Raw genomic sequence first — 21,440 nt, forward strand, 5'->3', positions numbered from 1 at the left:
CCTGACAACTCCTCTGGCACCGGACTGTGGCGGGTGGCCCGTCCGCAGCCACGCTATTGGCTGCTGCCCGTCCACAGCCACGCTATTGGCTTAGCAGCTGCACGTCCGCAGACACACTATTGGCTGCTTCCCGTCCGCAGCCTCGCTATTGGCTGCTGCCCGACAGCAGTCACGCTATTGGCTGTTGTTCGTCGCAGCCACTCTATTGGCGTGTGGCGGTCAGCTGACTCGTAACGTCAAAGTCTTGTATGTTGAAATGTTTGAAGGTGAATTTACATTTTTAACAGGGCTATTAATACTTTTGACATACTGTGTATCGCATAATGTCTCATCACTTCATTTTAAAGCATTGCATACACATCATCCTACCTTGTGGACTTTATCGATTTCCTTTTGGACCTATGTGTCTGAAATCAAGATAAATATAAATAAATAACGCTGGATAAATTGATATTAAATTTATTTATTCTGGTTTGGTTAACAAGTTATTGATTGAGTTGAAGGGGGCCTACATTACAACCTTTAACTGTCACAAGAGAGACTGGAAAATCAAGGCTAGGCCGAAATTAGCCTGCCAATCGTTTAACAATGATGTCATTGTCATTAAGTGGTGAAATATCAAATGTTAAAACGGCCTATTCATTGGGGAGAAAAGACTAGACATTCAGCAAAATTGTTCATAATCCTCTCCCTATCCTTATATTATGACTGGGCTACTTATTAAATGTACCAATTAAATTTCAACAAACCTGAGGGTCTACTCATGATCATATTAATAAATGTGTCGTCACTTTTTAAATTAAAGCATTGTACCAGTAACCACATTATTTTAAATTCCCATACATAACAATGCCCAGATAATTTCCCATACCTTCCGAACTTGCTGAAGAATCCTGTTAGTACATGCAGAGTAGGACAACATTATCATTGTTTGATATAGGAAAAATCGATTAAAAACCAAACTTGGTCAACATGGTAAACTTTATTTCTGGGTACCACCATTCCAAATCACAGTAATATTTATTTACAGTCAAAGTGTGAAAGTACTAAGAACTTTGGAATGCATACCAACAAAAAAACAATGATACAAAAAAATCTGAAATTAACAAAAAATATTAATAACTGTAAAAGGAATGAACTTCAAGTGCATGTAGTCAATGCAAGGTTTCCATGTCAGTCAAGCTAGACAACAGAAGGGATTCTGGGAAAACCTAATCGACCTCCTCCATCCTGGATGTGTCTTCGTCTCCTTCCAAGGGAGGCATGTCTTCCACGGGGGCAGACGTTGGCTCGTCCGTGGTCAGGTCATCCTCGTCGATGCCTGAGAGGAAGAGGGACACATGTCAACAAACGGGTGCCATGTTGGATCAAAATGACAGACCCTCTGCACTGAAGCCTCGTCATAGGACAAACACAGTTTTCACCCAGAACACTAAAGTACACTAAGGTTCGGCTCTTGTTACGAACCAGGACACGGGCCGTAGACTTAAGTAGTCACGATGTCCCACTTTGACAATGGATGAGGTGCTCTGCTACATACGAGCAACAGAGCTATAATTAGTGGCCCTGTTTGTCCTAGGCTTCCTCCTCTGTGAGAAGGGTCTATTGTCCCTGGGCTGGTGGCTGAGGTACTTACCAAGGCCCAACTTGATCATCCTGTATATGCGGTTGGAGTGGGTCTGGGGGTCATCCAGGGTGAACCCGGAGGAGAGCAGCGCCGTCTCAAACAGGAGGATCACCAGGTCCTTCACTGACTTGTCGTTCTTGTCCACCTCGGCCTTCTGCCTCAGCGTCTCGACGATTGAATGGTCCGGGTTGATCTCCAGGTGCTTCTTGGCCGCCATGTAGCCCATGGTGGAGCTGTCTCTGAGGGCCTGGGCCTTCATGATCCTCTCCATGTTGGCGGTCCAGCCGTACGTGCTGGTGACGATGCAGCAGGGGGAGGAGACCAGGCGGTTGGAGACGGTGACCTGGGACAACGTAAGGATTCCGCCGGTTTAACGACAGGGAATAAACATGTTGAGTAGTTGCTGACACATAGTGGTATGTCCCCAGTGTGTTCCTCAAAGTACCAGTGAACCCAAAGGCCTGTTTTCTTTGTATTTAAACACCTATGACCTTGAACATAGTAATCGGGGCCATTTTTACTAAAACATTAGTGTGATTTAGAAAGAACCGGCTCATATTCCTATGTTTGGCCAGTCTCCGCCAACCCGTTTGTGACCAACTCACGCCGCGCAACAGTGTGTGGTTGTGTGGAGCTCTGTCTGGCCAGCACTTTACATTCCTGACTGCCTCCAAGAGCGGGTTACCATCGCTCATCATAAACGATGAGTACTAGCTAGAAACAAAAAAAATACTGGTGGTCGTAACCATGGGGATAACACCTGCCCCTCCCCCTTCAAAATGCATTTACATTCAAATCTCATATGGTTTGACTTTTAGCTGCATCAGGGTTAGGCTGTGTTAGGGTTCACTTGCACTTCCAAGCCTGGATCGTGACTTTTCAATACTCCGGTTTCTCCTCTCTCACCTTTTCCACCTTCTTCTCCAGGATGTCCTTCATGATTTTGCACAGATTCTCAAACTGAGATTTCTTCTCCTCCTGCTTCTTCTTCTCCTCCTCGTCCTCGGGCAGCTCCAGACCCTCCTTGGTGACCGACACCAGGTTCTTGCCGTCGTACTCCTTCAGCTGCTGGACGCAGTACTCATCGATGGGCTCGATCATGTAGATGACCTCCAGGCCGGCCTTGCGGAGGCGCTCCACAAAGGCAGAGTTGGCCACCTGCTCTTTGGTCTCACCTGAAACACGGGTACTTTTGTCAGATGTTGGGGTAAACTGAAGACCTTTCTTATGGCCAACCTGTATTCAAACATTCCAGGATATTTATAGAAGGACCCGGCCCAAACACTTCATGTCATCGACATGAAGTCCGCACAAAAAGCACAAAGGAAATAGTGTGCATTATCTAGCACCATCAATGAGAAACAAGCAAAACATGAAATGTGAAAATACAAAACGGCCACTAAGCAGCACACCACATATTGCTGTGACTGGCGATGGACGTGTGGAGTGACCCAGCATACACACCAGTGATATAGTAGATGTGTTTCTGGGAGTCCTTCATGCGGGTCACATAGTCCTTCAGGGAGACCAGCTCGTCTCCTGAAGCGGAGGTGTAGTATCGCAGCAGGTCCGACAGCTTCTTCCTGTTCTGGGAGTCCTCATGGATGCCCAGCTGAAAGAGATGTCCATGGATTAGATTCATTGGCAAGATAGGTGCTTTTTATATTCCAGCTTTAGAGGCCAGGGCCCTCGTTTATTACAGTTGGTGGAAGAGTTCTAAATTCTATCGTACAAATAAAATCTAGGGTGTACGTACACACAAACAAGTTGCCATTATTACTCTGTTCTTATGCTGGGCATATGCTAAAAAAGTCAAATTTCTATACATTTAAGACCATAAATAACCATATATGGTCAATAAACGTCCCGCAAACGTACCGCACGGTAAATGTGTGAATGAACAGGAAAAAAGGGATATTGTTGATGGAATATTGAACGGGAAAATCCAAGGAAAACATTAAGCATATACATTTATCACAGAGTGAAATCTAAGTTAGTGTGACAGAGGTGTAATCAAAGTAGAGGACACTTCGGGACACTTCCACTCAGCTGTGCTGCTTTATAAACTAAAGACTGTGGCATGGGAGAGAATATGGTTTGCAGTAAAATGTCTCCCTCTACCTCTCCCCTCTACCCCCCCCCCCCCCACTAAAATGTGTACACATGGTTTCCGAAAATATTTTTCTGAACTCAGACTTGATCAATGAGAGCCCAGGTTTCTGTTAATAACACTCATGTTAGTCCATAAACAAGACAGAAGATGGCAGTAAGGAGCTTTCAAAAGGTCTCAAGCAGCTTAAGCTGTTAATAGGGGATCAGACAGGTGGTAAGGGTTAGGTCACTGGGACATACGGTCGTGGCTAGAGATGGTGGCTGGTCTTCTCCATCCAACACAAAATATCATGTCAACGTATAAGACCACGATGATCAAGGATCTGATCAATACAAATTCAAGAGGGCCACAACACTTGGAACCTGCCCACTGATAACATGAAGTCGACCCACCTTGAGGTTCTTGGAGAACTGCTCGTAGCACTTCTTATAGTTCTCCTTGTCCTCCGCCAGCTCAATGAAGAGCTCCAGGCACTTCTTCACCAGGTTTTTGCGGATGACCTTCAGGATCTTGCTCTGCTGCAGCATCTCTCGGGAGATGTTCAGGGGCAGGTCCTCAGAGTCCACCACGCCTCTAATGAAGTCTAAAAACAGAAGAGACAGTTTGTCCTTAGTCTGGCCCTATCAAAGTAACACCTCAGCGCCGTGGTTAGAACAACGGTTCAATATTTCACACAAGGCTGCCAACCGGTCCTCCCAACCCTCATGAAATCGGTGGACGGGAGTCGTCCCCCAGACTTACTCAGATACTCAGGGATGAGCTCGTCGCAGTTGTCCATGATGAAGACCCTGCGCACGTACAGCTTGATGTTGTTCTTCTTCTTCTTGTTCTCAAAGAGGTCGAAGGGCGCGCGGCGCGGCACGAAGATCAGCGCGCGGAACTCCAGCTGACCCTCCACCGAGAAGTGCTGTGGAAGGGAAGCACATTGAGGGTCACTTATTTTGATGCAACTAATGATACTTCTATTGATGCAGAGATATATATCATCAACCTTCTTCGTGCGATATTAGAATCGATACACGCCAGCGCCATCCATAGATTATTTTTGCATTTTTATGCTTTGGAAGGTAGGTAGGAAGGTATGGTAGAGAGAGGGGAAGACATGCAGCAAAGGACCACCGGCAGGAATCGAGGTGCCACAAATATCAACATTTTACTCAATAAAATACGGCCCAAACTGAGTTTGGACTGTGAATAAATCCAGCACATTACCTTTTCATGGTCATTTTGTATTCATAGTTAAGACAAATTGTGATGTATCGGGACAGGATTGTCTGAATATATATTGATTATCACAGAATCACAGTATCGAGATATCGTCGTTGTCGTGGGCCATGTGCCGCATGTCGTATCGTAAGGTAACCCTTTGACACCCACCCCCAATATTAACCCGTGGCTGAGACGACCGCCCCCCCCCCCGTACCTTGATGGCCAGGTGGTCCTCCCAGTCGTTGGTGAGGCTCTTGTAGAACTCTCCGTACTCCTCGTTGGTGATGTCGTCGGGGTTACGGGTCCAGAGGGGCTTGGTCTTGTTCAGCTCCTCCTGGTCGATGTACTTCTCCTTGATCTTCTTCTTCTTCTTTTTGTCCGAGCACTTGTCGCCGTGGTCGTGGTCGTCGTGCTCGTCGTCCGAGCCCACGTCTTCGATCTCGGGCTTGTCCTCGTCCTTGTCCTCCCCGTCCGCCCCGTGCTTCTCCTTGCACTTCTCCCCCTCCTCGTCTTCAGCCTCGTCGTCGCTCACCTCCTTGTCGCGCTCCTTCTCCATCTTAAAGAAGCACACGATACTTTTAAACCGCCATGTTGTTATGAATTCATGAAAAATAATTCATGATTCGTTGATTTATATTCACGCCAGCCTAATGCTCTTATTCAACGCAGCTCATGTCACAGGTGTATGTTGTTCTTACGAAGAGCGTGATGGGGTAACCGATGAACTGCGAGTGCTTCTTCACGATCTCCTTGATGCGGCGTTCCTCGATGTACTCAATCTGGTCGTCCTTCAGGTGCAGGATCACCTTAGTGCCACGCCCGATGGACTCAGCTAATCAAAGAACATACAAAAAAAGGAAAACGTACATTTTTGAAAAATGTTTTCTTCCAGATTGATATGGGTCATTCTCCAGTTACGGAGAAAAACTTAGCTAATTCGACTTGGGCAAACTGTTAAGAGCGTTCACTTACAGGTATCCACCTTCACCGTGAAGGAACCGCCGGCGGAGGACTCCCAGATGTACTGCTCGTCATCGATGTGCTTGGTGATGACCGTCACTCTCTCTGCCACCAGGTAGGCGGAGTAGAAACCCACGCCGAACTGACCGATCATGGAGATGTCCGCTCCCGCCTGCAGGGCCTCCATGAAGGCCTTGGTGCCAGACTTGGCGATGGTTCCCAGGTTGTTGATCAGGTCGGCCTTGGTCATGCCGATGCCGGTGTCGATCAGGGTGATCGTGCGCTCCGCGATGTTGGGAATGATTTCGATCTTGAGGTCCTTGCCCGAGTCCAACTTGGCAGGGTCGGTGAGACTCTCGTAACGGATTTTGTCTAATGCCTGTAAGGAAGACATGGGTTCATGGGTTAAATGATGGGATTAAGCGTTTCATCATCATACTTTTAGTTATGTTACAATTAATGAAGCAGTGTTTATCATCATTATACGTCATCTTAAAATCTTCTGACATAGAAAATGGAAATGTCTGCACTTCTGTTTAATATACAACATAGGGATTGCATATAACACCTTAGACCAAAGATTAATTGAATTGTTTCTGTTGTATGTGGTGAATTGTGTACTGTACTGTACATACATAGATTTATCGTGGATTATTATGTTCCCTTTATGAATAACTAAAGATAAAAGAAACATCAAAAAAGACATCAGTGGTTTTCTTCTCCAAGCGACTCACATCTGAGGAGTTGGAGATGAGCTCTCTAAGGAAGATCTCTTTGTTGGAGTAGAAGGTGTTGATGATCAGAGACATAAGCTGAGCGATCTCAGCCTGGAAGGCAAAGGTCTCCGCCTCCTCCTCCATAGGTTGGTCGTGTGCTTCAGGCATCTAGACAGAGGGAACCAGGGAACGTCACGCTGTGTTAGGACTGATGCTACTGTCATTTAATGTGCGAAAATACCTTTCATGTCCTTCATTAGTTTATTTCTAACCAGGGAGGCGATAGTAGGTATGGCTGTTTCTAACTTCAGGGGAAACATTATTGACATTGTGAATTTGTCTTTATTTAACAGATAAATGTAGAAGGCTTTATTCAAGCAGTGCAAGGCAGCATTGCAAATGAAACCGTCGACAATAACTGAAATAATTATTTTTTTTAAAACGCTGGGCCACTAGTTAAAAAACTTGCCGATACTGTTAATGTTCATTGATACAATTTGAATTTGTGAGCATGGAATATTAGAATATAAATCTAATTGGAGTAAGATGAATAACAGTGATACCATTGATTGGAGAGTGGAGTCAGTTCATAGCTTAGAGATAGCATAGATAATTGAAATAACATCATGACCATTTAATGAGGTATTAACTGATGAGATCTAGTTGATGCTGGCTTGGTGGATAACAGAGCATGTTCTACTCGGTTATTACACTTAGGCCTACTACACTTTCTGTGCATAATCCATCCTAAAACCAGGACAAAAAAGGCCTGCTTCTGCCTTAAGATGAGTTATACAACCTTTCCATTACTTCTCATTGAACATCACATGACAAACTTAGGATAAACCTTGCAGACCACTAACTGCTGAAGGTTTGTGTGTACGGATGCACTCGGTGAGGAGCCGTTGCCAAGAACCGCTACCCCTATCGGTTGAGGAGGGAACGACACGGTTCTAGAAACTACCAGGCGGATCCCGTCTGGCCGCTTCGGCTCTTACTAGGAAAGCTCCTCCTCGTTACCATCGATTTAATTCACGGTCGTTTCCACACGTTATGCATGGAACGCATCATCCTATTTTACACTCCCAGACCTCTGATCTACAAGGCGTTTAAAAACAGAGGGATTATTAAGTATGTTATATCCATCTCTGTGGAGGGTCGAGTTGAGATGCGGCTGCACCACAGCAGCAGATCACGCCGGTCTCCTCAGACACTAATGCTCCGATTATGCTCCACAATTAGGCCTAAAGTCATTAAAAAGTTTTTCCACCTTCACGATTAAATAGACACGTGTGGCAGGAATACAATTATAAATAGGACCACACCATAAAAACCCCGTTATACTAGTTTGTAACATCAACTACTATTATACACATTAATGTAAGATTAATATTCGAGTATTTTTTTTAGGAGACAATATTTGAGACTATGAAATATGTGAAGCATGTTCTATTTTATCTATTCAATGTTACAAACAAATGTAACATTATAGCAGCCATTGCAAGGCAACTGTTGTCATAACCATTGACAGTAGCCTATATTAAAAAAAATAATGCACTAATTAAAAGTACTTGCACATCATGCATCACATCGAGATAGGGTCTTAAAACGAGCCTTCATTAATTTACCTTGCTTTTCTGTCTAAGGAAGATTCCGCCGGGAAGTGCAGACTCCTGTGCGTAATCTCAGCCAAGCCGGATGAAGTCACCGGAATAACACTGCTGGCCTCACTTTATATCGGAGCCTTCAAACCTTCGAGAACGGTCTAGTCTCGAATGTTCCCTGCCGTGCCGCGGATAGGCCAGCCGGACTGTCAATCATGCTTTGTCGCTCCGTTCAGGACCCCTTATTTTGAGTCGTTGCAGTAAAGTAGGCGGGCTCTGGAGAGAGGTGACTGCTGAGCGCCGACCACAGATGTTGTTGTGAAATATCCCAGAAGACTTATAGTAAGACCGATTTTAGAACATGTATAAATACATTTTTATTACAAATCGTATTTTCTTTCTTAAAAAACATTTAACAGGTACAAAAAGACTGATGGATCGAAATCAAAACATTGTGATTAGGTCTGAATTAGATACCTCTGATTGAGAATATAACCATGTTGGACAGCTATAATAATATGAATTAAGGTAGTTACAATTTGCTAAAATGACAGTTTAAAAAATATGGCAGTTTTGTAAAATAAAATATATCTGGAAGAACTAAAACTATAACAAAAAAAAATTGAAGTTGAAGGAAAGTTGAAGGCACATAAGTACATAAGTACACAATAATTTAATCGACTTCCTCCATTCTTGATGTGTCTTCATCCCCTTCCAACACGGGCATATCCTCCTCAGTGGGCTGAATGGTTTCCTCAATGGCAGCCTCATCATCATCAATACCTGAAGAGAGAGAAAGTGGCAATCAGCAACACATTCCTTGACAGAGATCTTCAGTCAGAACCGCCGTCCCGATTCCTCCACCCGGTTTCATCTATACCCGCGCGGTGAGTGGTGAGCGACAGCTACTCACCCAAACCCAGCTTGATCATCCTGTAGATGCGGTTGGCGTGTGTGGCTGGGTCCTCCAGTGTGAATCCAGAAGACAGCAGGGAGGTCTCAAACAGGAGGATCACCAGGTCCTTCACGGCCTTGTCGTTCTTGTCCACCTCTGCCTTCTGCCTCAGGGTTTCCACGATGGCGTGCGTGGGGTTGATCTCCAGGTGCTTCTTGGCCGTCATGTAGCCCATGGTGGAGTTGTCTCTGAGGGCCTGGGACTTCATGATCCTCTCCATGTTGGCGGTCCAGCCATACGTGCTGGTGACGATGCAGCAGGGGGAGGAGACCAGGCGGTTGGAGACGCTGACCTGTTGAGGAGGAACGTGATGAGGATGATGTGTCGAAGAAATATTAATTTATTAGAAATATCATCAGTATCAGAATTCTGTTATTATATTTAATACGTTTATTTGCCCGTACAAGGCAAGTTCCTCAGGGAGTTTGGTGCTTAGAAGATTTTCGAGCAACAAGATATAAGCAAGATATTTACAAAATATTTAACAAGAAGAATTAAAACTAAATATGAAGTAACAATATTTACACCCTAAGTTATTGAAACCTATAATGCTGTAGGCTTTTATAGGCTACGAGTCAATTCGAGGACTGAAGGCCCTAGTGCAGCCATATCAACGTCTGATCTTTGAAAGAAAGTGGATATTTACCTTCTCAATCTTCTTGTCAAGGATGTCCTTCATGATCTTGCAGAGGTTTTCAAACTTATTCTTCAGCTCCTCCTGCTTCTTCTTCTCGTCGTCGTCCTCGGGCAGCTCCAGACCCTCCTTGGTGACCGACACCAGGTTCTTGCCGTCGTACTCCTTCAGCTGCTGGACGCAGTACTCATCGATGGGCTCGATCATGTAGATGACCTCCAGGCCGGCCTTGCGGAGGCGCTCCACAAAGGCAGAGTTGGCCACCTGGTCTTTAGTCTCACCTGAAATAAACAGAAATTCACACAAAATAATCAAGAGTCTGAGTTTCTCAGGGAGAAGGTCTCAAGGAGAACAAATCTTTTCAAAAGAAGTAGAAGACTGGATCTAGCTGAAACTACGAACCGGTGATGTAGTAGATGTGTTTCTGGTTCTCCTTCATGCGAGACACGTAGTCCTTGAGGGAGACCATCTCGTCACCAGTGGTGGAGGTGAAATAGCGGAGGAGCTCCGACAGCTTCTTCCTGTTCTGGGCGTCTTCGTGGATACCAAGCTAGGAGGCGGAACATTACATTTAGTAATTAAAATTATTACAAGTCTATCTATCTATCATCTAAAACAAAAAATACCAATTCTAATGACCACTGAATATAAATATATCAAAATGGTCGCAGAATTCTCCAGATGAGTAATAACGTCTGATAACCAGTGCAAGGAGGGGAGAACACGAGCAGCCTGAAACCCACCTTGATGTTCTTGGAGAACTGCTCGTAGCACTTCTTATAGTTCTCCTTGTCGTCGGCCAGCTCAGTGAAGAGGTCCAGGCACTTCTTCACCAGGTTCTTGCGGATGACCTTCAGGATCTTGCTCTGCTGCAGCATCTCTCGGGAGATGTTCAGGGGGAGATCCTCAGAGTCCACCACACCTTTAATGAAGTCTAATGGGGGGGGGGGGGGGAAGACAAGGATAACAGTTATTACACACACTAAACTTCATAAAGCGGTTATAAAAGCTCACACTTAACATTAGCATAACACTCACTGAGATACTCGGGCATCAGCTCGTCGCAGTTGTCCATGATGAACACCCTGCGCACGTACAGCTTGATGTTGTTCTTCTTCTTCTTGTTCTCAAAGAGGTCGAAGGAGGCCCTCCTGGGCAGGAAAAGCAGCGCACGGAACTCCAGCTGGCCCTCCACGGAAAAGTGCTGGCAGAGACCAAAGAAAGGACATTCTTAACTCTATGCACCAGAAGACATAGCTATTTGAATCGAGAATACACTGGTGGTAAATACAGCCTTGCGGATTGATTTGCTTAACGGTAGGCCTACCTTGACGGCCAGGTGGTCCTCCCAGTCGTTGGTGAGACTCTTGTAGAACTCTCCGTACTCCTCGTTGGTGATGTCGTCGGGGTTACGGGTCCAGATGGGCTTGGTCTTGTTCAGCTCCTCGGCGTCCATGTACTTCTCCTTGACCATCTTCTTCCTCTTCTGCGTGCTGTCCTTGGTGTCCTCATCCTCGTCAGAGCCCACGTCCTCGATCTTTGGCGCGTCTTTGTCCTTGTCCGCATCCTTGTCCTTCTCCAGCTCCTCCTCGCCCTGCTCGAGGTCCACTTCCTTCTCCCTGGCCTTCTCAACCTGGAATACATTGTAAGATTAATGAGGCGTCGGTCGTTGGGGGTGAGGTTGAAGTATAACACGCTCATAAAGTGAGTCGCATTTACGTAAAGTGAGAACTTACGTAAAGAGTGATTGGGTAACCGATGAACTGCGAGTGCTTCTTCACCACCTCCTTGATGCGTTTCTCCTCACAGTATTCCGACTGGTCCTCCTTGAGGTGCAGGACCACCCTGGTGCCGCGGCCAATGTCCTCCCCTAAAAGCAACGGAGCGAGGATTCAGTTAATGCCAGGCCGTGTATGAATAGTCAACAATTCAAGAGGTGGAGGTCAATTGAAGGGTAGGCTTACCGCTGTCTACTTTGACTGTGAAGGAGCCTCCAGCTGCCGACTCCCAGATGTACTGCTCGTCATCGTTGTGCTTGGTGATGACCGTCACTCTCTCTGCCACCAGGTAGGCGGAGTAGAAACCCACGCCGAACTGACCGATCATGGAGATGTCCGCTCCCGCCTGCAGGGCCTCCATGAAGGCCTTGGTGCCAGACTTGGCGATGGTTCCCAGGTTGTTGATCAGGTCAGCCTTGGTCATGCCGATGCCGGTGTCGATCAGGGTGAGGGTGCGAGCGCGCAGGTCGGGTCTGATTTCAATCTTCAGGTCCTTGCAGGACTCAAGTCTGGTGGGGTCTGTCAGACTTTCATATCTGATTTTGTCCAAGGCCTACCCCAATGGAATACAAAAGTTAAATAACAATGTTTGATATAACCACAAAATCATAGTTTGAGTAAGTGTTTTGATATGGCTAAAACAAACGATAACAAATCACTTGATTTTACTCACATCGGAAGAGTTGGAGATGAGCTCCCTAAGGAAGATCTCTTTGTTGGAGTAGAAGGTGTTGATGATCAGAGACATAAGCTGAGCGATCTCAGCCTGGAAGGCAAAGGTCTCCGCCTCCTCCTCCATGGTACCGGCTTTCCCTGGCATCTGAATCAGGAGAGAGTACAATAATGATATAAAAAAAGAGCCTAGAGATTGCAAAAATAAACAACAATTTGTCCTTTGTATTGTTTACAGTTCACCCCCCTAGGCCTGTAAGGGAGAGTATTGCCAATGGGGGGATGATAAGGAACCACTAGGCTCCTGTTACACATGTTTCCTTCTGCCAATCAAAGATGGGCAGTTCAAAAAAGGGGAGGGGTCTACCGTGCCTTTCACACCCGGCTGCCAACAGCTGCGAGGTGTGTCTTATAAAGGCCTCTCTCACAAGACTGAGTATAATAAGGTTAACTGGTTGTCTGGCAAATAAGAAAATTCAATATATGATTATTTCATTTAAATGCAATATGATTATTTCATTTAGATTTGTATCAAGAAAACGTATAAACTTATAGTTTAATTACAGGCCTTTAGGCCTATAGTGAAAGGCCTGCAATAAGAAAATGTATGAATGTAGGTTTATGTAGATATATCTTTAGAAAGAAAGACAACATAGACTTTCCTTATGATTCCATTAATTAATATATTATACTTATTTATGTCCTGTAGTTTGGTGACGGTAGTAGTATCAGTTCTCATTCAGTATTAGACTAGTAGTAGTAGTTGTTGTAGTATTGAGATTTTCTGAATACCCACATTTGTTCGTATGGATCAGTAAAATGTCCTTGATAACAGTTGTATGTGAATGGGCCTGCAGAAAAAAACTCCTTTACTGCTCTTTGCGCTAAGCGGCCATTGCTACTCCTGGGGGTCATGCTGTAAGCCATGTGCTCTTTACACTTCATGGCCTCACAAAGTCATTCAGCAGATAGAAACAACTCAAATAACCCATTCCTCATCAATTATTAAGAGACTAGTCGGTTTATATTGTACCTAGCACTCATCCAATGCATTTAAACCCATTTTAAATTCTCTATGCAAAAGTTAAACTACATTGAAATTACACTGAATTAAACTGAATACGATGAATTAAACGACTAGATGGTCTCGATATCCCAGCCTTACCTTGACTTGAATAGTCTTGTTTGAACTATGTCTTAGAATATGTCCGCCTCAAGCTCTCCAAATATGCGCTTCTCGCCTCCTGGTTAGTGGGAGTCTTCTCGTGGCTTCTTCTCTACGTACTAGCCCTTCCACATGCATCTGTCTTTTTATACTCAAGGGGGGGGCTTCTCGAAGAACCCATTCAGAAGCTTCCAGAAGAATTGCCCACTACAGTATGGGTATTGGCTGGGTGGGGGGTTGGGAAGGGTCTCCTGAGCCCTAAACTTCATGTGTCCTTATAGGGCCACAGAGTCACAAGGGGTGCATGTCACTCAGACAAGAGGGCTTTCCTGATAGCCTGTCCCGGGCCTGGCCCACCCAATCTCCCAGACCTCCTGTCGGCGTCACAGCTGTGTGGTTCTGTGGCCTGTTCTAACACCTGCCGCCATGGCAGGGAAAGGATACCGACACCGGCCCCAAAGCTTTGAAAGAAGACACAAGGCCCCAGTCTTTATTTGGTCCAGATTGACCCAAGATTGAAGGGTTATCACAGGTTTCACAGGCATAGGGGACAGCAGATTTGCCTTTGATTGAAGGCCTTTGCAAATCTTTATCAGGCTCCAAATAGGAAACACTATCGTGGATAGTTCTGGCATTACTTAGCATTACTTAACATAGGCTATTGGTACAATTATTAGGACAATGAATTAGAATACATTCTTTTGTAAATCTTTTTTTTTTTTTTTTTATGACGACGAGTAGAACTGTAGAAATTGCTAGAAGGTTCTGGTCTAGTGTAGCTGTTTTGACTACATGTTTTTATTTTTATTTTACCAGATGATGGCGTTGTCGTCTGACTGGTTACGCAATACATTTCCAGTTGATTGCACCGCTGTCCTCGTGTAACACAACAGAAATAACATTGAGATTATATATTTTTAGTAAGATTACTTTTTGTCTATCCAAGTATCATGAGTAAGCCTGCCGTTTCAACGCACGCGATAAAAAGGATTAGACAATATTTATGTTGAAATTATAATTAGGGGATATATTCTCAATGATAATTACATTGGCTACCAGCCAAGGGTATTAACACACCAGACCAGTCCCAAATGAGGGCGGCGGGGGGGGCGGGGGTGGGGGAGACAGGGACAGATAGCACCATTACTATTGGACACCCAAACGACCCCATCCTCATGGAATTACTTCAGTCCTCTGTGTACATTAAAGTGCATGCATCACGCCTTATATAACACACACGGCTCAGAGACACATTTCCAAGAGACACGCTATTCAAACAAACAAACAAACAAGCAGAGGACGCCTGCGCTCTCTCCACTCCGGCCGCGCCTGCGCACTGCGTAAGATCCGGGCTCCGCTCAGCGGCATGAACGCCAGTTTTCAAGATGGCGGCGGAGGGAGGAGGGAAGGAGACGAACGAAATCAAAACTCAATTCACGACCCGCGAAGGCGTCTACAAACTCCTCACCCACTCGGAATACAGCCGCCCGAACAGGGTGCCCTTCAACTCGCAGGGCTCCAACCCCGTCAAGGTGTCGTTCGTCAACGTCAACGACCAGTCGGGAAACGGCGACAGGATCTGCTTCAATGTGGGACGGGAGCTCTACTTCTACATCTACAAAGGCGTCCGAAAGGTAACCCGTCGGTGCCCAGTACCCCGAACTGTACCCCCCGTGTCCCCATCCCCAGCCCACCGTGTCGTCCGGGTGCCGGGGCCGTGAGGGGTCACTCTCGGGGGTGCTGTGTGGATGAAGTGCGCAGATGGTCGGACCAGGCCAGACAGCTCCTCACCCCCAGCTCCGTCACTGTTTGTTTTGGTTTCTCCCAGGAAGGCTTCATCACCAGGACGTTCGCGTCGCACCCTCTGTGGTCCCCCCCCCCTTCCATGGTGCGCCCTGTTGGGTGAAATATAGGACTTATCTGTTTGGGTTTAATGGGAGATGGACAGACCCGCCACTGTTGCACCTCCACGGACAACCTGGGTCGTCGTCTTTGCGTCGGCATGCTTTTGGTTTCACACATCAGCGTTGGGTCATGTGGGAGGAACTTTCTGTTGAGTCTCTGAAGGGGTCAATGTTTCAAGCGCCAATCTATCCAAGTTGATCATACTTGACACGCGTTGATCTTTGAGATACCGAATGCGTGCAGAGATGCAAAGAGGATGACCCAAGCTGTCCGTAGAAGTGCAAAAGTGGTGAGGTTATCACCATTAAGAGCAATCCGATAAGCCTTATGGTGTCATGAAAGGGCACTCCAGGGAGGGAATGGCGATTAACAGGTCGAGGCGTCCTCTTAGTTGCCTGCGGCACGGCTCACTAGACATCCCAAAGCTTCCTGTGTTTATAGAGTCAATGGGTGGACAGCGGTCTCACTTGGCTTATGTAACACGACATGGTCTAAACAAGGAAGGGGTGGCTTCCCCTAATGACTTGGTTTAACCTTGGAGGACAGCTCTGGGATATGTTGTTGGCATTAATTGTTTATTTCAGCAGTCTCCATGCCAAGTCGGTATTTGTGTCTCATGGTAGTTAAAAAGGTACATTTTGCAGTCACACTGAATGCTTGTGTGTATGTGCTGTTTTGAGGATGTTTAGTTGCGATGGAGGCTGTCTGACTCACTTTGTCTGGACTTTCTGGCCTTGTGAACCAAGTGGTTTTGATTTGCAGGGATGATGTCATTGCAGCTAGACCCCTGTTGTATGCATTTGCAATGTTGTTGATTAGTGTGGCGCACGTGTAGTGTCATGAATTAATTTATGACAAAATGAGTGATCTGTAGAGCTACTTATTCAAACCCATACTTGTTAACTAAATTGTAACGCAAATCCAGCTGTGGTGCTGCCATCGTGGGAATAGGGATATTTTGTTTATTCTCCTCTTCCTTTTGATATGCAAGACATTGAGGTATGACATTGTAAATAAAAAATCAAGAACCTCTGCCATTGACTCCCCTGACATTTCTTTGTGGCTCTTGTTCTTCGCTTACAGGCTGCTGATCTTAGCAAGCCGATAGATAAGAGGATATACAAAGGAACGCAGCCGACATGTCACGACTTCAACCCCCTCACGGCTACAGCTGACAGCGTCTCCCTGCTGGTGGGCTTTTCAGCCGGCCAGGTGCAGCTCATCGACCCCATAAAGAAGGAAACCAGCAAGCTATTCAACGAAGAAGTGGGTGCTAGTCCGCCTGTCGCATCCAATTCACTGTGGCTTCTGAATGCTTGATATTCATGTTTAGTGTGTGTGTGGGGAATCTTGTAACCTTCCCCACCAGTAACCCATCCCCATGTACGTCCTCCCCCTTCTGCGTCCCACCTAGAGGCTGATCGACAAGTCGCGGGTCACCTGCGTGCGGTGGGTCCCGGGCTCCGAGAGCCTGTTCCTGGTGGCCCACTCCAGCGGGAGCATGTACCTCTACAACGTGGAGAACACCTGCGGAACCACGCCGCCCAACTACCAGCTGCTCAAGCAAGGCGAGAACTACGCGGTGCACACCTGCAAGAGCAAGTCGGCCCGCAACCCCCTGCTCCGCTGGACGGTGGGCGAGGGCGCCCTCAACGAGTTCGCCTTCTCGCCGGACGGCAAGTTCCTGGCCTGCGCCAGCCAGGACGGCTTCCTGCGTGTGTTCGGCTTCGACGCCGCCGAGCTCCACGGGACCATGAAGAGCTACTTCGGCGGGCTGCTGTGCGTGTGCTGGAGCCCCGACGGCCAGTACATCGTGGCCGGCGGGGAGGACGACCTGGTGACCGTGTGGTCGTTCTCGGACTGCAGGGTGATCGCGCGCGGCCACGGGCACAAGTCGTGGGTGAGCGTGGTGGCGTTTGACCACTGCACCACCAGCGTGGAGGACAGCGACCTGCCGGCGGAGTTCAGCGGCAGCGACGAGGAGTACCACGAGCAGACTAACTTTGGAGTGGGGCGGGACCGGGCCAACAGCGCCCAGTCGCGGCTCTCCAAGAGGAACTCGACGGACGGCAGGCCGGTGAGCGTCACCTACCGCTTCGGCTCGGTGGGCCAGGACACGCAGATGTGTCTGTGGGACCTCACAGAGGACATTCTCTTCCCACATCTTCCCCTGTCGCGGACCAGGACTCACACGAACGTCATGAGTGCCACCAGCTCCCCTGCGGCTGGCACCGTCACTGCTGCTACCACCACCACCCCCAATTCGAGCGGGACGAATGGCAGCAATACTGGGAGCACTGGTAATAATAGTGGCAACCCCACTAATTCCCTTCCGGCCACCTTGCCGCGGTCTAACAGCTTACCACACTCCAACCCCCCGGGGGGCAGTACACCCAACAGCCACCCGAGCAGCAACAGCAGCACTACCACGGCAACCACCACGCCCACACCCACCACTACCACCTCCGCCAGCAAGGGCAGCAGCATCATAGACAGCACCTTCATCGCTACGGGGGTGAGCAAGTTTGCCACGCTGTCGTTGCACGACTCGCGCAAGGAGCGCCACGAGAAGGACCACAAGCGGAACCACAGCATGGGTCACATCAACAGCAAGAGCAGCGACAAACTCAACCAGCTGAGCTCCTCGCGGACGGCCAAGGCCGACGCCGCAAAGACCCTGGGGACCACCCTGTGCCCCCGCATGGAGGAGGTGCCCCTGCTGGAGCCGCTGGTGTGCAAGAAGATCGCACACGAGAGACTCACTGTGTTGATATTCCTGGAGGACTGTCTGGTCACAGCGTGCCAGGAAGGTTTTGTTTGCACATGGGCCCGGCCTGGGAAAGTGGTGAGTGACAGGCCCGTGGTGGACTCGGTGATGTGACAACCCCCGCCCCCCCCTTAGAGCCATCCAGGCACCACCCCCGAACGCTTCTCCATTCCTCAACTCCTTCAACACGAAACTCCTCGACCCCCAGGTTTGAACGGCTGTTGAAGATTTGCCTCTTTCCGGATGATGACACCCCCCCCCCCCCCCCCCCCACTTGCGTGCCAACTACACCCCTCACCTTTTAATGTATAAAAATCACTGCCTGGTTGGTTATCAAAGTGTCTCTGCCTGTCTTGTCTTTCCACAGGGATTACTATCGTCCCAGAGCCACACGACCACCCCTCCCAGTGGGACCGTAGTATAGCCCAGGTGCTGCTGGTCCACAGACAGCTCCACAGCCCGACTAAGGGTGTTGACTTGGGCCAGGCCCCGCAGCGCTGCTCTGTTAGCACACACCGCAAACGCCGTCCCGCCGCCGCCGCCAGGACGCCCCAACACTCGGGTTGCTTTACATTCAATAGCAAATAATTGGCCGAACTGGTTGACACCTGCAGCTTACTGGTCATGAGAGAGAAGGGCATTTGGTAGTGAGCATGAAAGGTGGTCTAGGAAATCGAAAGGGGAGGGAAGTGTGTTGGGTGTAATCAAATTGGCATCATTTTGGAATTAGGCTAGACTGGTTCTGTGCCTGTTGGTTAAGGAGTAGGCAAGGCACATCTTCATGTAAGCTTTGACATCTCTGCAAGCTTACTCTGTGTGTGTGTGTGTGTGTGTGTGTGTGTGTGTGTGTGTGTGTGTGTGTGTGTGTGTGTGTGTGTGTGTGTGTGTGTGTGTGTGTGTGTGTGTGTGTGTGTGTGTGTGTGTGTGTGTCAGTCAAGGGGGGCTTCTCGTCCCCCGTGTTGTTCCTCAACGACAGAAAAGCTTTCAATCCTAATCAGATCACCCATCTTAAATATATTTTGCACTGTTTGTTGTGTCTGTCTTTCTGTTGGGTTTTCCAAATTCATTTACATTTTGGGATGAGGTGCGACGACACGTGAGCGAATTCAAATCAAACACGGCTTCAGAAGCACTTCACACATGACTCGTGTACCCCCCCCTCGACGCTGGATGCTGCAATCTGTTTTTGTCTTTATTTTTTAGAAAAATTGTTTGCACTTAATAGTTTGAGGAGAATGGCTTTACAACTGAGTGTCTAAGGACTTCCTGATAGGGTCATTGAAATATAGGATTAAAAAACATTTGTATCTATTGAACATATATTTTAATATTGTTTGATTAAATGGGTTCTGTATTATTTATGTATATATTGTAATTCTATGATTTATGGGTGAAATGGTTATTAAACTAGTAAATTTCAGAAAAATAGCGATATTTCTAATACAGAAAATATACATATTAAAAATTAATAACGAATATGCAGGTTATGTTTTTTTTTGTCTTCTGTTGTATATAAGAGAATTCAGGTGTATTTTTCCTTAACGAAATGTTTATATAGAAGAAGAGTCTATGAAATCCTCTTATTTAACAGGTAGCGCTGACTACTAGCAAGCCTGTTGCTGCAGATGCTAATGACCTAGGCAGGTAGGCGGGTCTTCCGCACCCTTATTCAGCCATCACTCAGAGCTCAGGTACACCACAGGTTAAGGCAAACATAGCCCCTCCCATCTGTTCGCATCAGTCCCATTCAGAAAGAACCATCGATGTGAAATCGCTTGAACGAGACTGATGGAACGCCATGCGTGCATGGGGGCAGTGGGAGCTCACAACATACGCTGAACTGGTGAAGCGTCAGTTGACACTGTGTCCATTATTGACGAATGTCAATACTTAATGGGGGTGTGTGTGTGCGTGGGTGTGCTTAAGGTGAACGACTTAATGAGGAAATCTTAGTGGGAGCCTTTTCCTCAATGTGACGCCTATTAAACAGCTTTGACTGACCATGCCTTTGATCTCCAGTCTTTTAGTATGTGTCTGTGATTTTAAGGGATCCAATAGGACCATCCTGTGTGACTATTAGCCATTGCAAGCATTTTACCCTCATATAGTGGATGAAGTCGCACTGTATGTGTGTAGTGACCCCACTGGCCAACACTATGTATAAATCAACCTAACTTAAGGTGACCAGATTTCTGAGACAAAATCCGGGGACATTTTGGGTTCTGCGGTGTAAAAACCTCCAAATATGTAAATTTTAAAATCATAGATAACTAAAACGGGGACACTACCCTTACCCTGGCGAACAGGATTGTTGACGGGGGGTTCGGATCATTCAGTCGCGGTCAAATCCGGGGACATTTCCGGGGACAGCCGTAGCCGGGGACAGGTCACTGAAAACTGGGACGTCTGGTCACCCTAACCTAACTGCATGCAGCATGGTCTACCATCACGTTGGCTGATCTGTCAATCATACAGGTGGGTAAATCTGTGTTGAATAGGAAAGCTGCTGAAATGACTTATCAATATCATAGCATTGGCAGAATATACTTAATATATTAATAGGGCCCCTTGAGTAAATTGTGGGTGAATTAATATGAATATTATTAATACAAAATAATTGTAAAACAAATGCCGGTTGTCAATATTCAATTGGGAAATCTTTGGGAATCTTCTGCAGTGGAAGTGAAATATCTGCCAAGGGACATCAGATAATGTACTTAAACACGTGAATCCAGGCTATGACAGATATTTTAGCAAAATATATTTCAATAACAGCGTCAGCATACAACCCTTCTGAGATGTTGGTAGAAGTGCGTGTGTGATTAAGTTTCAAACACAATTCCATGTTATTAATACAAACAGTATTCAGAATTGTGATGGTGATTTCATAGGAAGATCACATCTCTCACAATTGAAGAAGTGGTGCTTGTCATAAATCTCTGTGAGTGATGTAAATAACCAATTGTCAAAAATTTATTTATTTGCTTGGCTCAGATACTAAAGCAGGGCTGTGCTGGTGATGTCACTCAATTCCTTCCAGGAGAAATCCGACGGGTGCGGTGGCGCGTGCCTCTAATCCAAGTCACTGGGAGGCTGAGGTTGGCGGTTCGATTGAGCTGAGGAGCTCTGCACTGTACCCGACTATGTCGAACGGGTGTCCATGCTAAGTTCGGTATCGATATGGTGGTTCTGGGGGAGCCTCGGCCCACCAGGTCGTCTAAGGAGGGGTGTACGGGCCCAGGTCGGAAACGGAGCAGGTCAAAGCCCCCGTGCTGCTCAGTAGTGGGATAGCACCCGTGAATAGACGTTACAGTGCAGCCTCGGCAAAACAGCGG

The 21,440-nt window shown here is 47.0% G+C and overlaps 3 protein-coding genes across 5 annotated transcripts; 1 reads left to right on the forward strand and 2 right to left on the reverse strand.

Moving 5' to 3' along the window:
• Positions 1–963: 963 nt before the first annotated feature.
• hsp90aa1.2 (heat shock protein 90, alpha (cytosolic), class A member 1, tandem duplicate 2) lies at positions 964–8,353 on the reverse strand. Its single transcript, XM_084484042.1, has 11 exons — positions 8,254–8,353; positions 6,644–6,793; positions 5,922–6,288; positions 5,648–5,781; positions 5,164–5,505; positions 4,482–4,647; positions 4,133–4,323; positions 3,092–3,239; positions 2,534–2,802; positions 1,637–1,970; positions 964–1,321 (listed from the first exon to the last, which is right to left on the reverse strand). Exons 2-11 carry the CDS (start codon positions 6,791–6,793, stop codon positions 1,212–1,214), a joined length of 2,211 nt encoding a protein of 736 aa, XP_084340168.1. The 5' UTR covers positions 8,254–8,353; the 3' UTR covers positions 964–1,211.
• Positions 8,354–8,576: 223 nt separating this feature from the next.
• Positions 8,577–13,583, reverse strand: hsp90aa1.1 (heat shock protein 90, alpha (cytosolic), class A member 1, tandem duplicate 1). Its single transcript, XM_084484043.1, has 11 exons — positions 13,434–13,583; positions 12,270–12,416; positions 11,783–12,149; positions 11,555–11,688; positions 11,146–11,451; positions 10,857–11,022; positions 10,562–10,752; positions 10,221–10,368; positions 9,831–10,099; positions 9,143–9,476; positions 8,577–9,012 (listed from the first exon to the last, which is right to left on the reverse strand). The coding sequence occupies exons 2-11, from the start codon at positions 12,414–12,416 to the stop codon at positions 8,903–8,905; spliced, it is 2,172 nt and encodes a 723-aa protein (XP_084340169.1). The 5' UTR covers positions 13,434–13,583; the 3' UTR covers positions 8,577–8,902.
• Positions 13,584–13,703: 120 nt separating this feature from the next.
• Positions 13,704–20,108, forward strand: LOC311364044 (WD repeat-containing protein 20-like). 3 transcript variants are annotated; one of them, XR_014639113.1, is made up of 4 exons: positions 13,704–15,067; positions 16,422–16,604; positions 16,753–18,313; positions 18,473–20,108. XR_014639113.1 is itself a non-coding variant. In XM_084484047.1 (4 exons), the coding sequence occupies exons 1-4, from the start codon at positions 14,819–14,821 to the stop codon at positions 18,527–18,529; spliced, it is 1,920 nt and encodes a 639-aa protein (XP_084340173.1). In that variant the 5' UTR covers positions 13,704–14,818; the 3' UTR covers positions 18,530–20,108. The 3 variants fall into 3 exon arrangements, 2 of the variants coding, with proteins under 2 accessions (XP_084340173.1, XP_084340172.1); XM_084484047.1 differs by having other exon boundaries at positions 16,753–18,183; XM_084484046.1 differs by lacking the exon at positions 18,473–20,108 and having other exon boundaries at positions 16,753–18,397.
• The last annotated feature ends 1,332 nt before the right edge of the window (positions 20,109–21,440 follow it).

This window comes from Micromesistius poutassou, assembly GCF_964030765.1.
Source record: "Micromesistius poutassou genome assembly, chromosome: 19".
Taxonomy (NCBI): domain Eukaryota; kingdom Metazoa; phylum Chordata; class Actinopteri; order Gadiformes; family Gadidae; genus Micromesistius; species Micromesistius poutassou.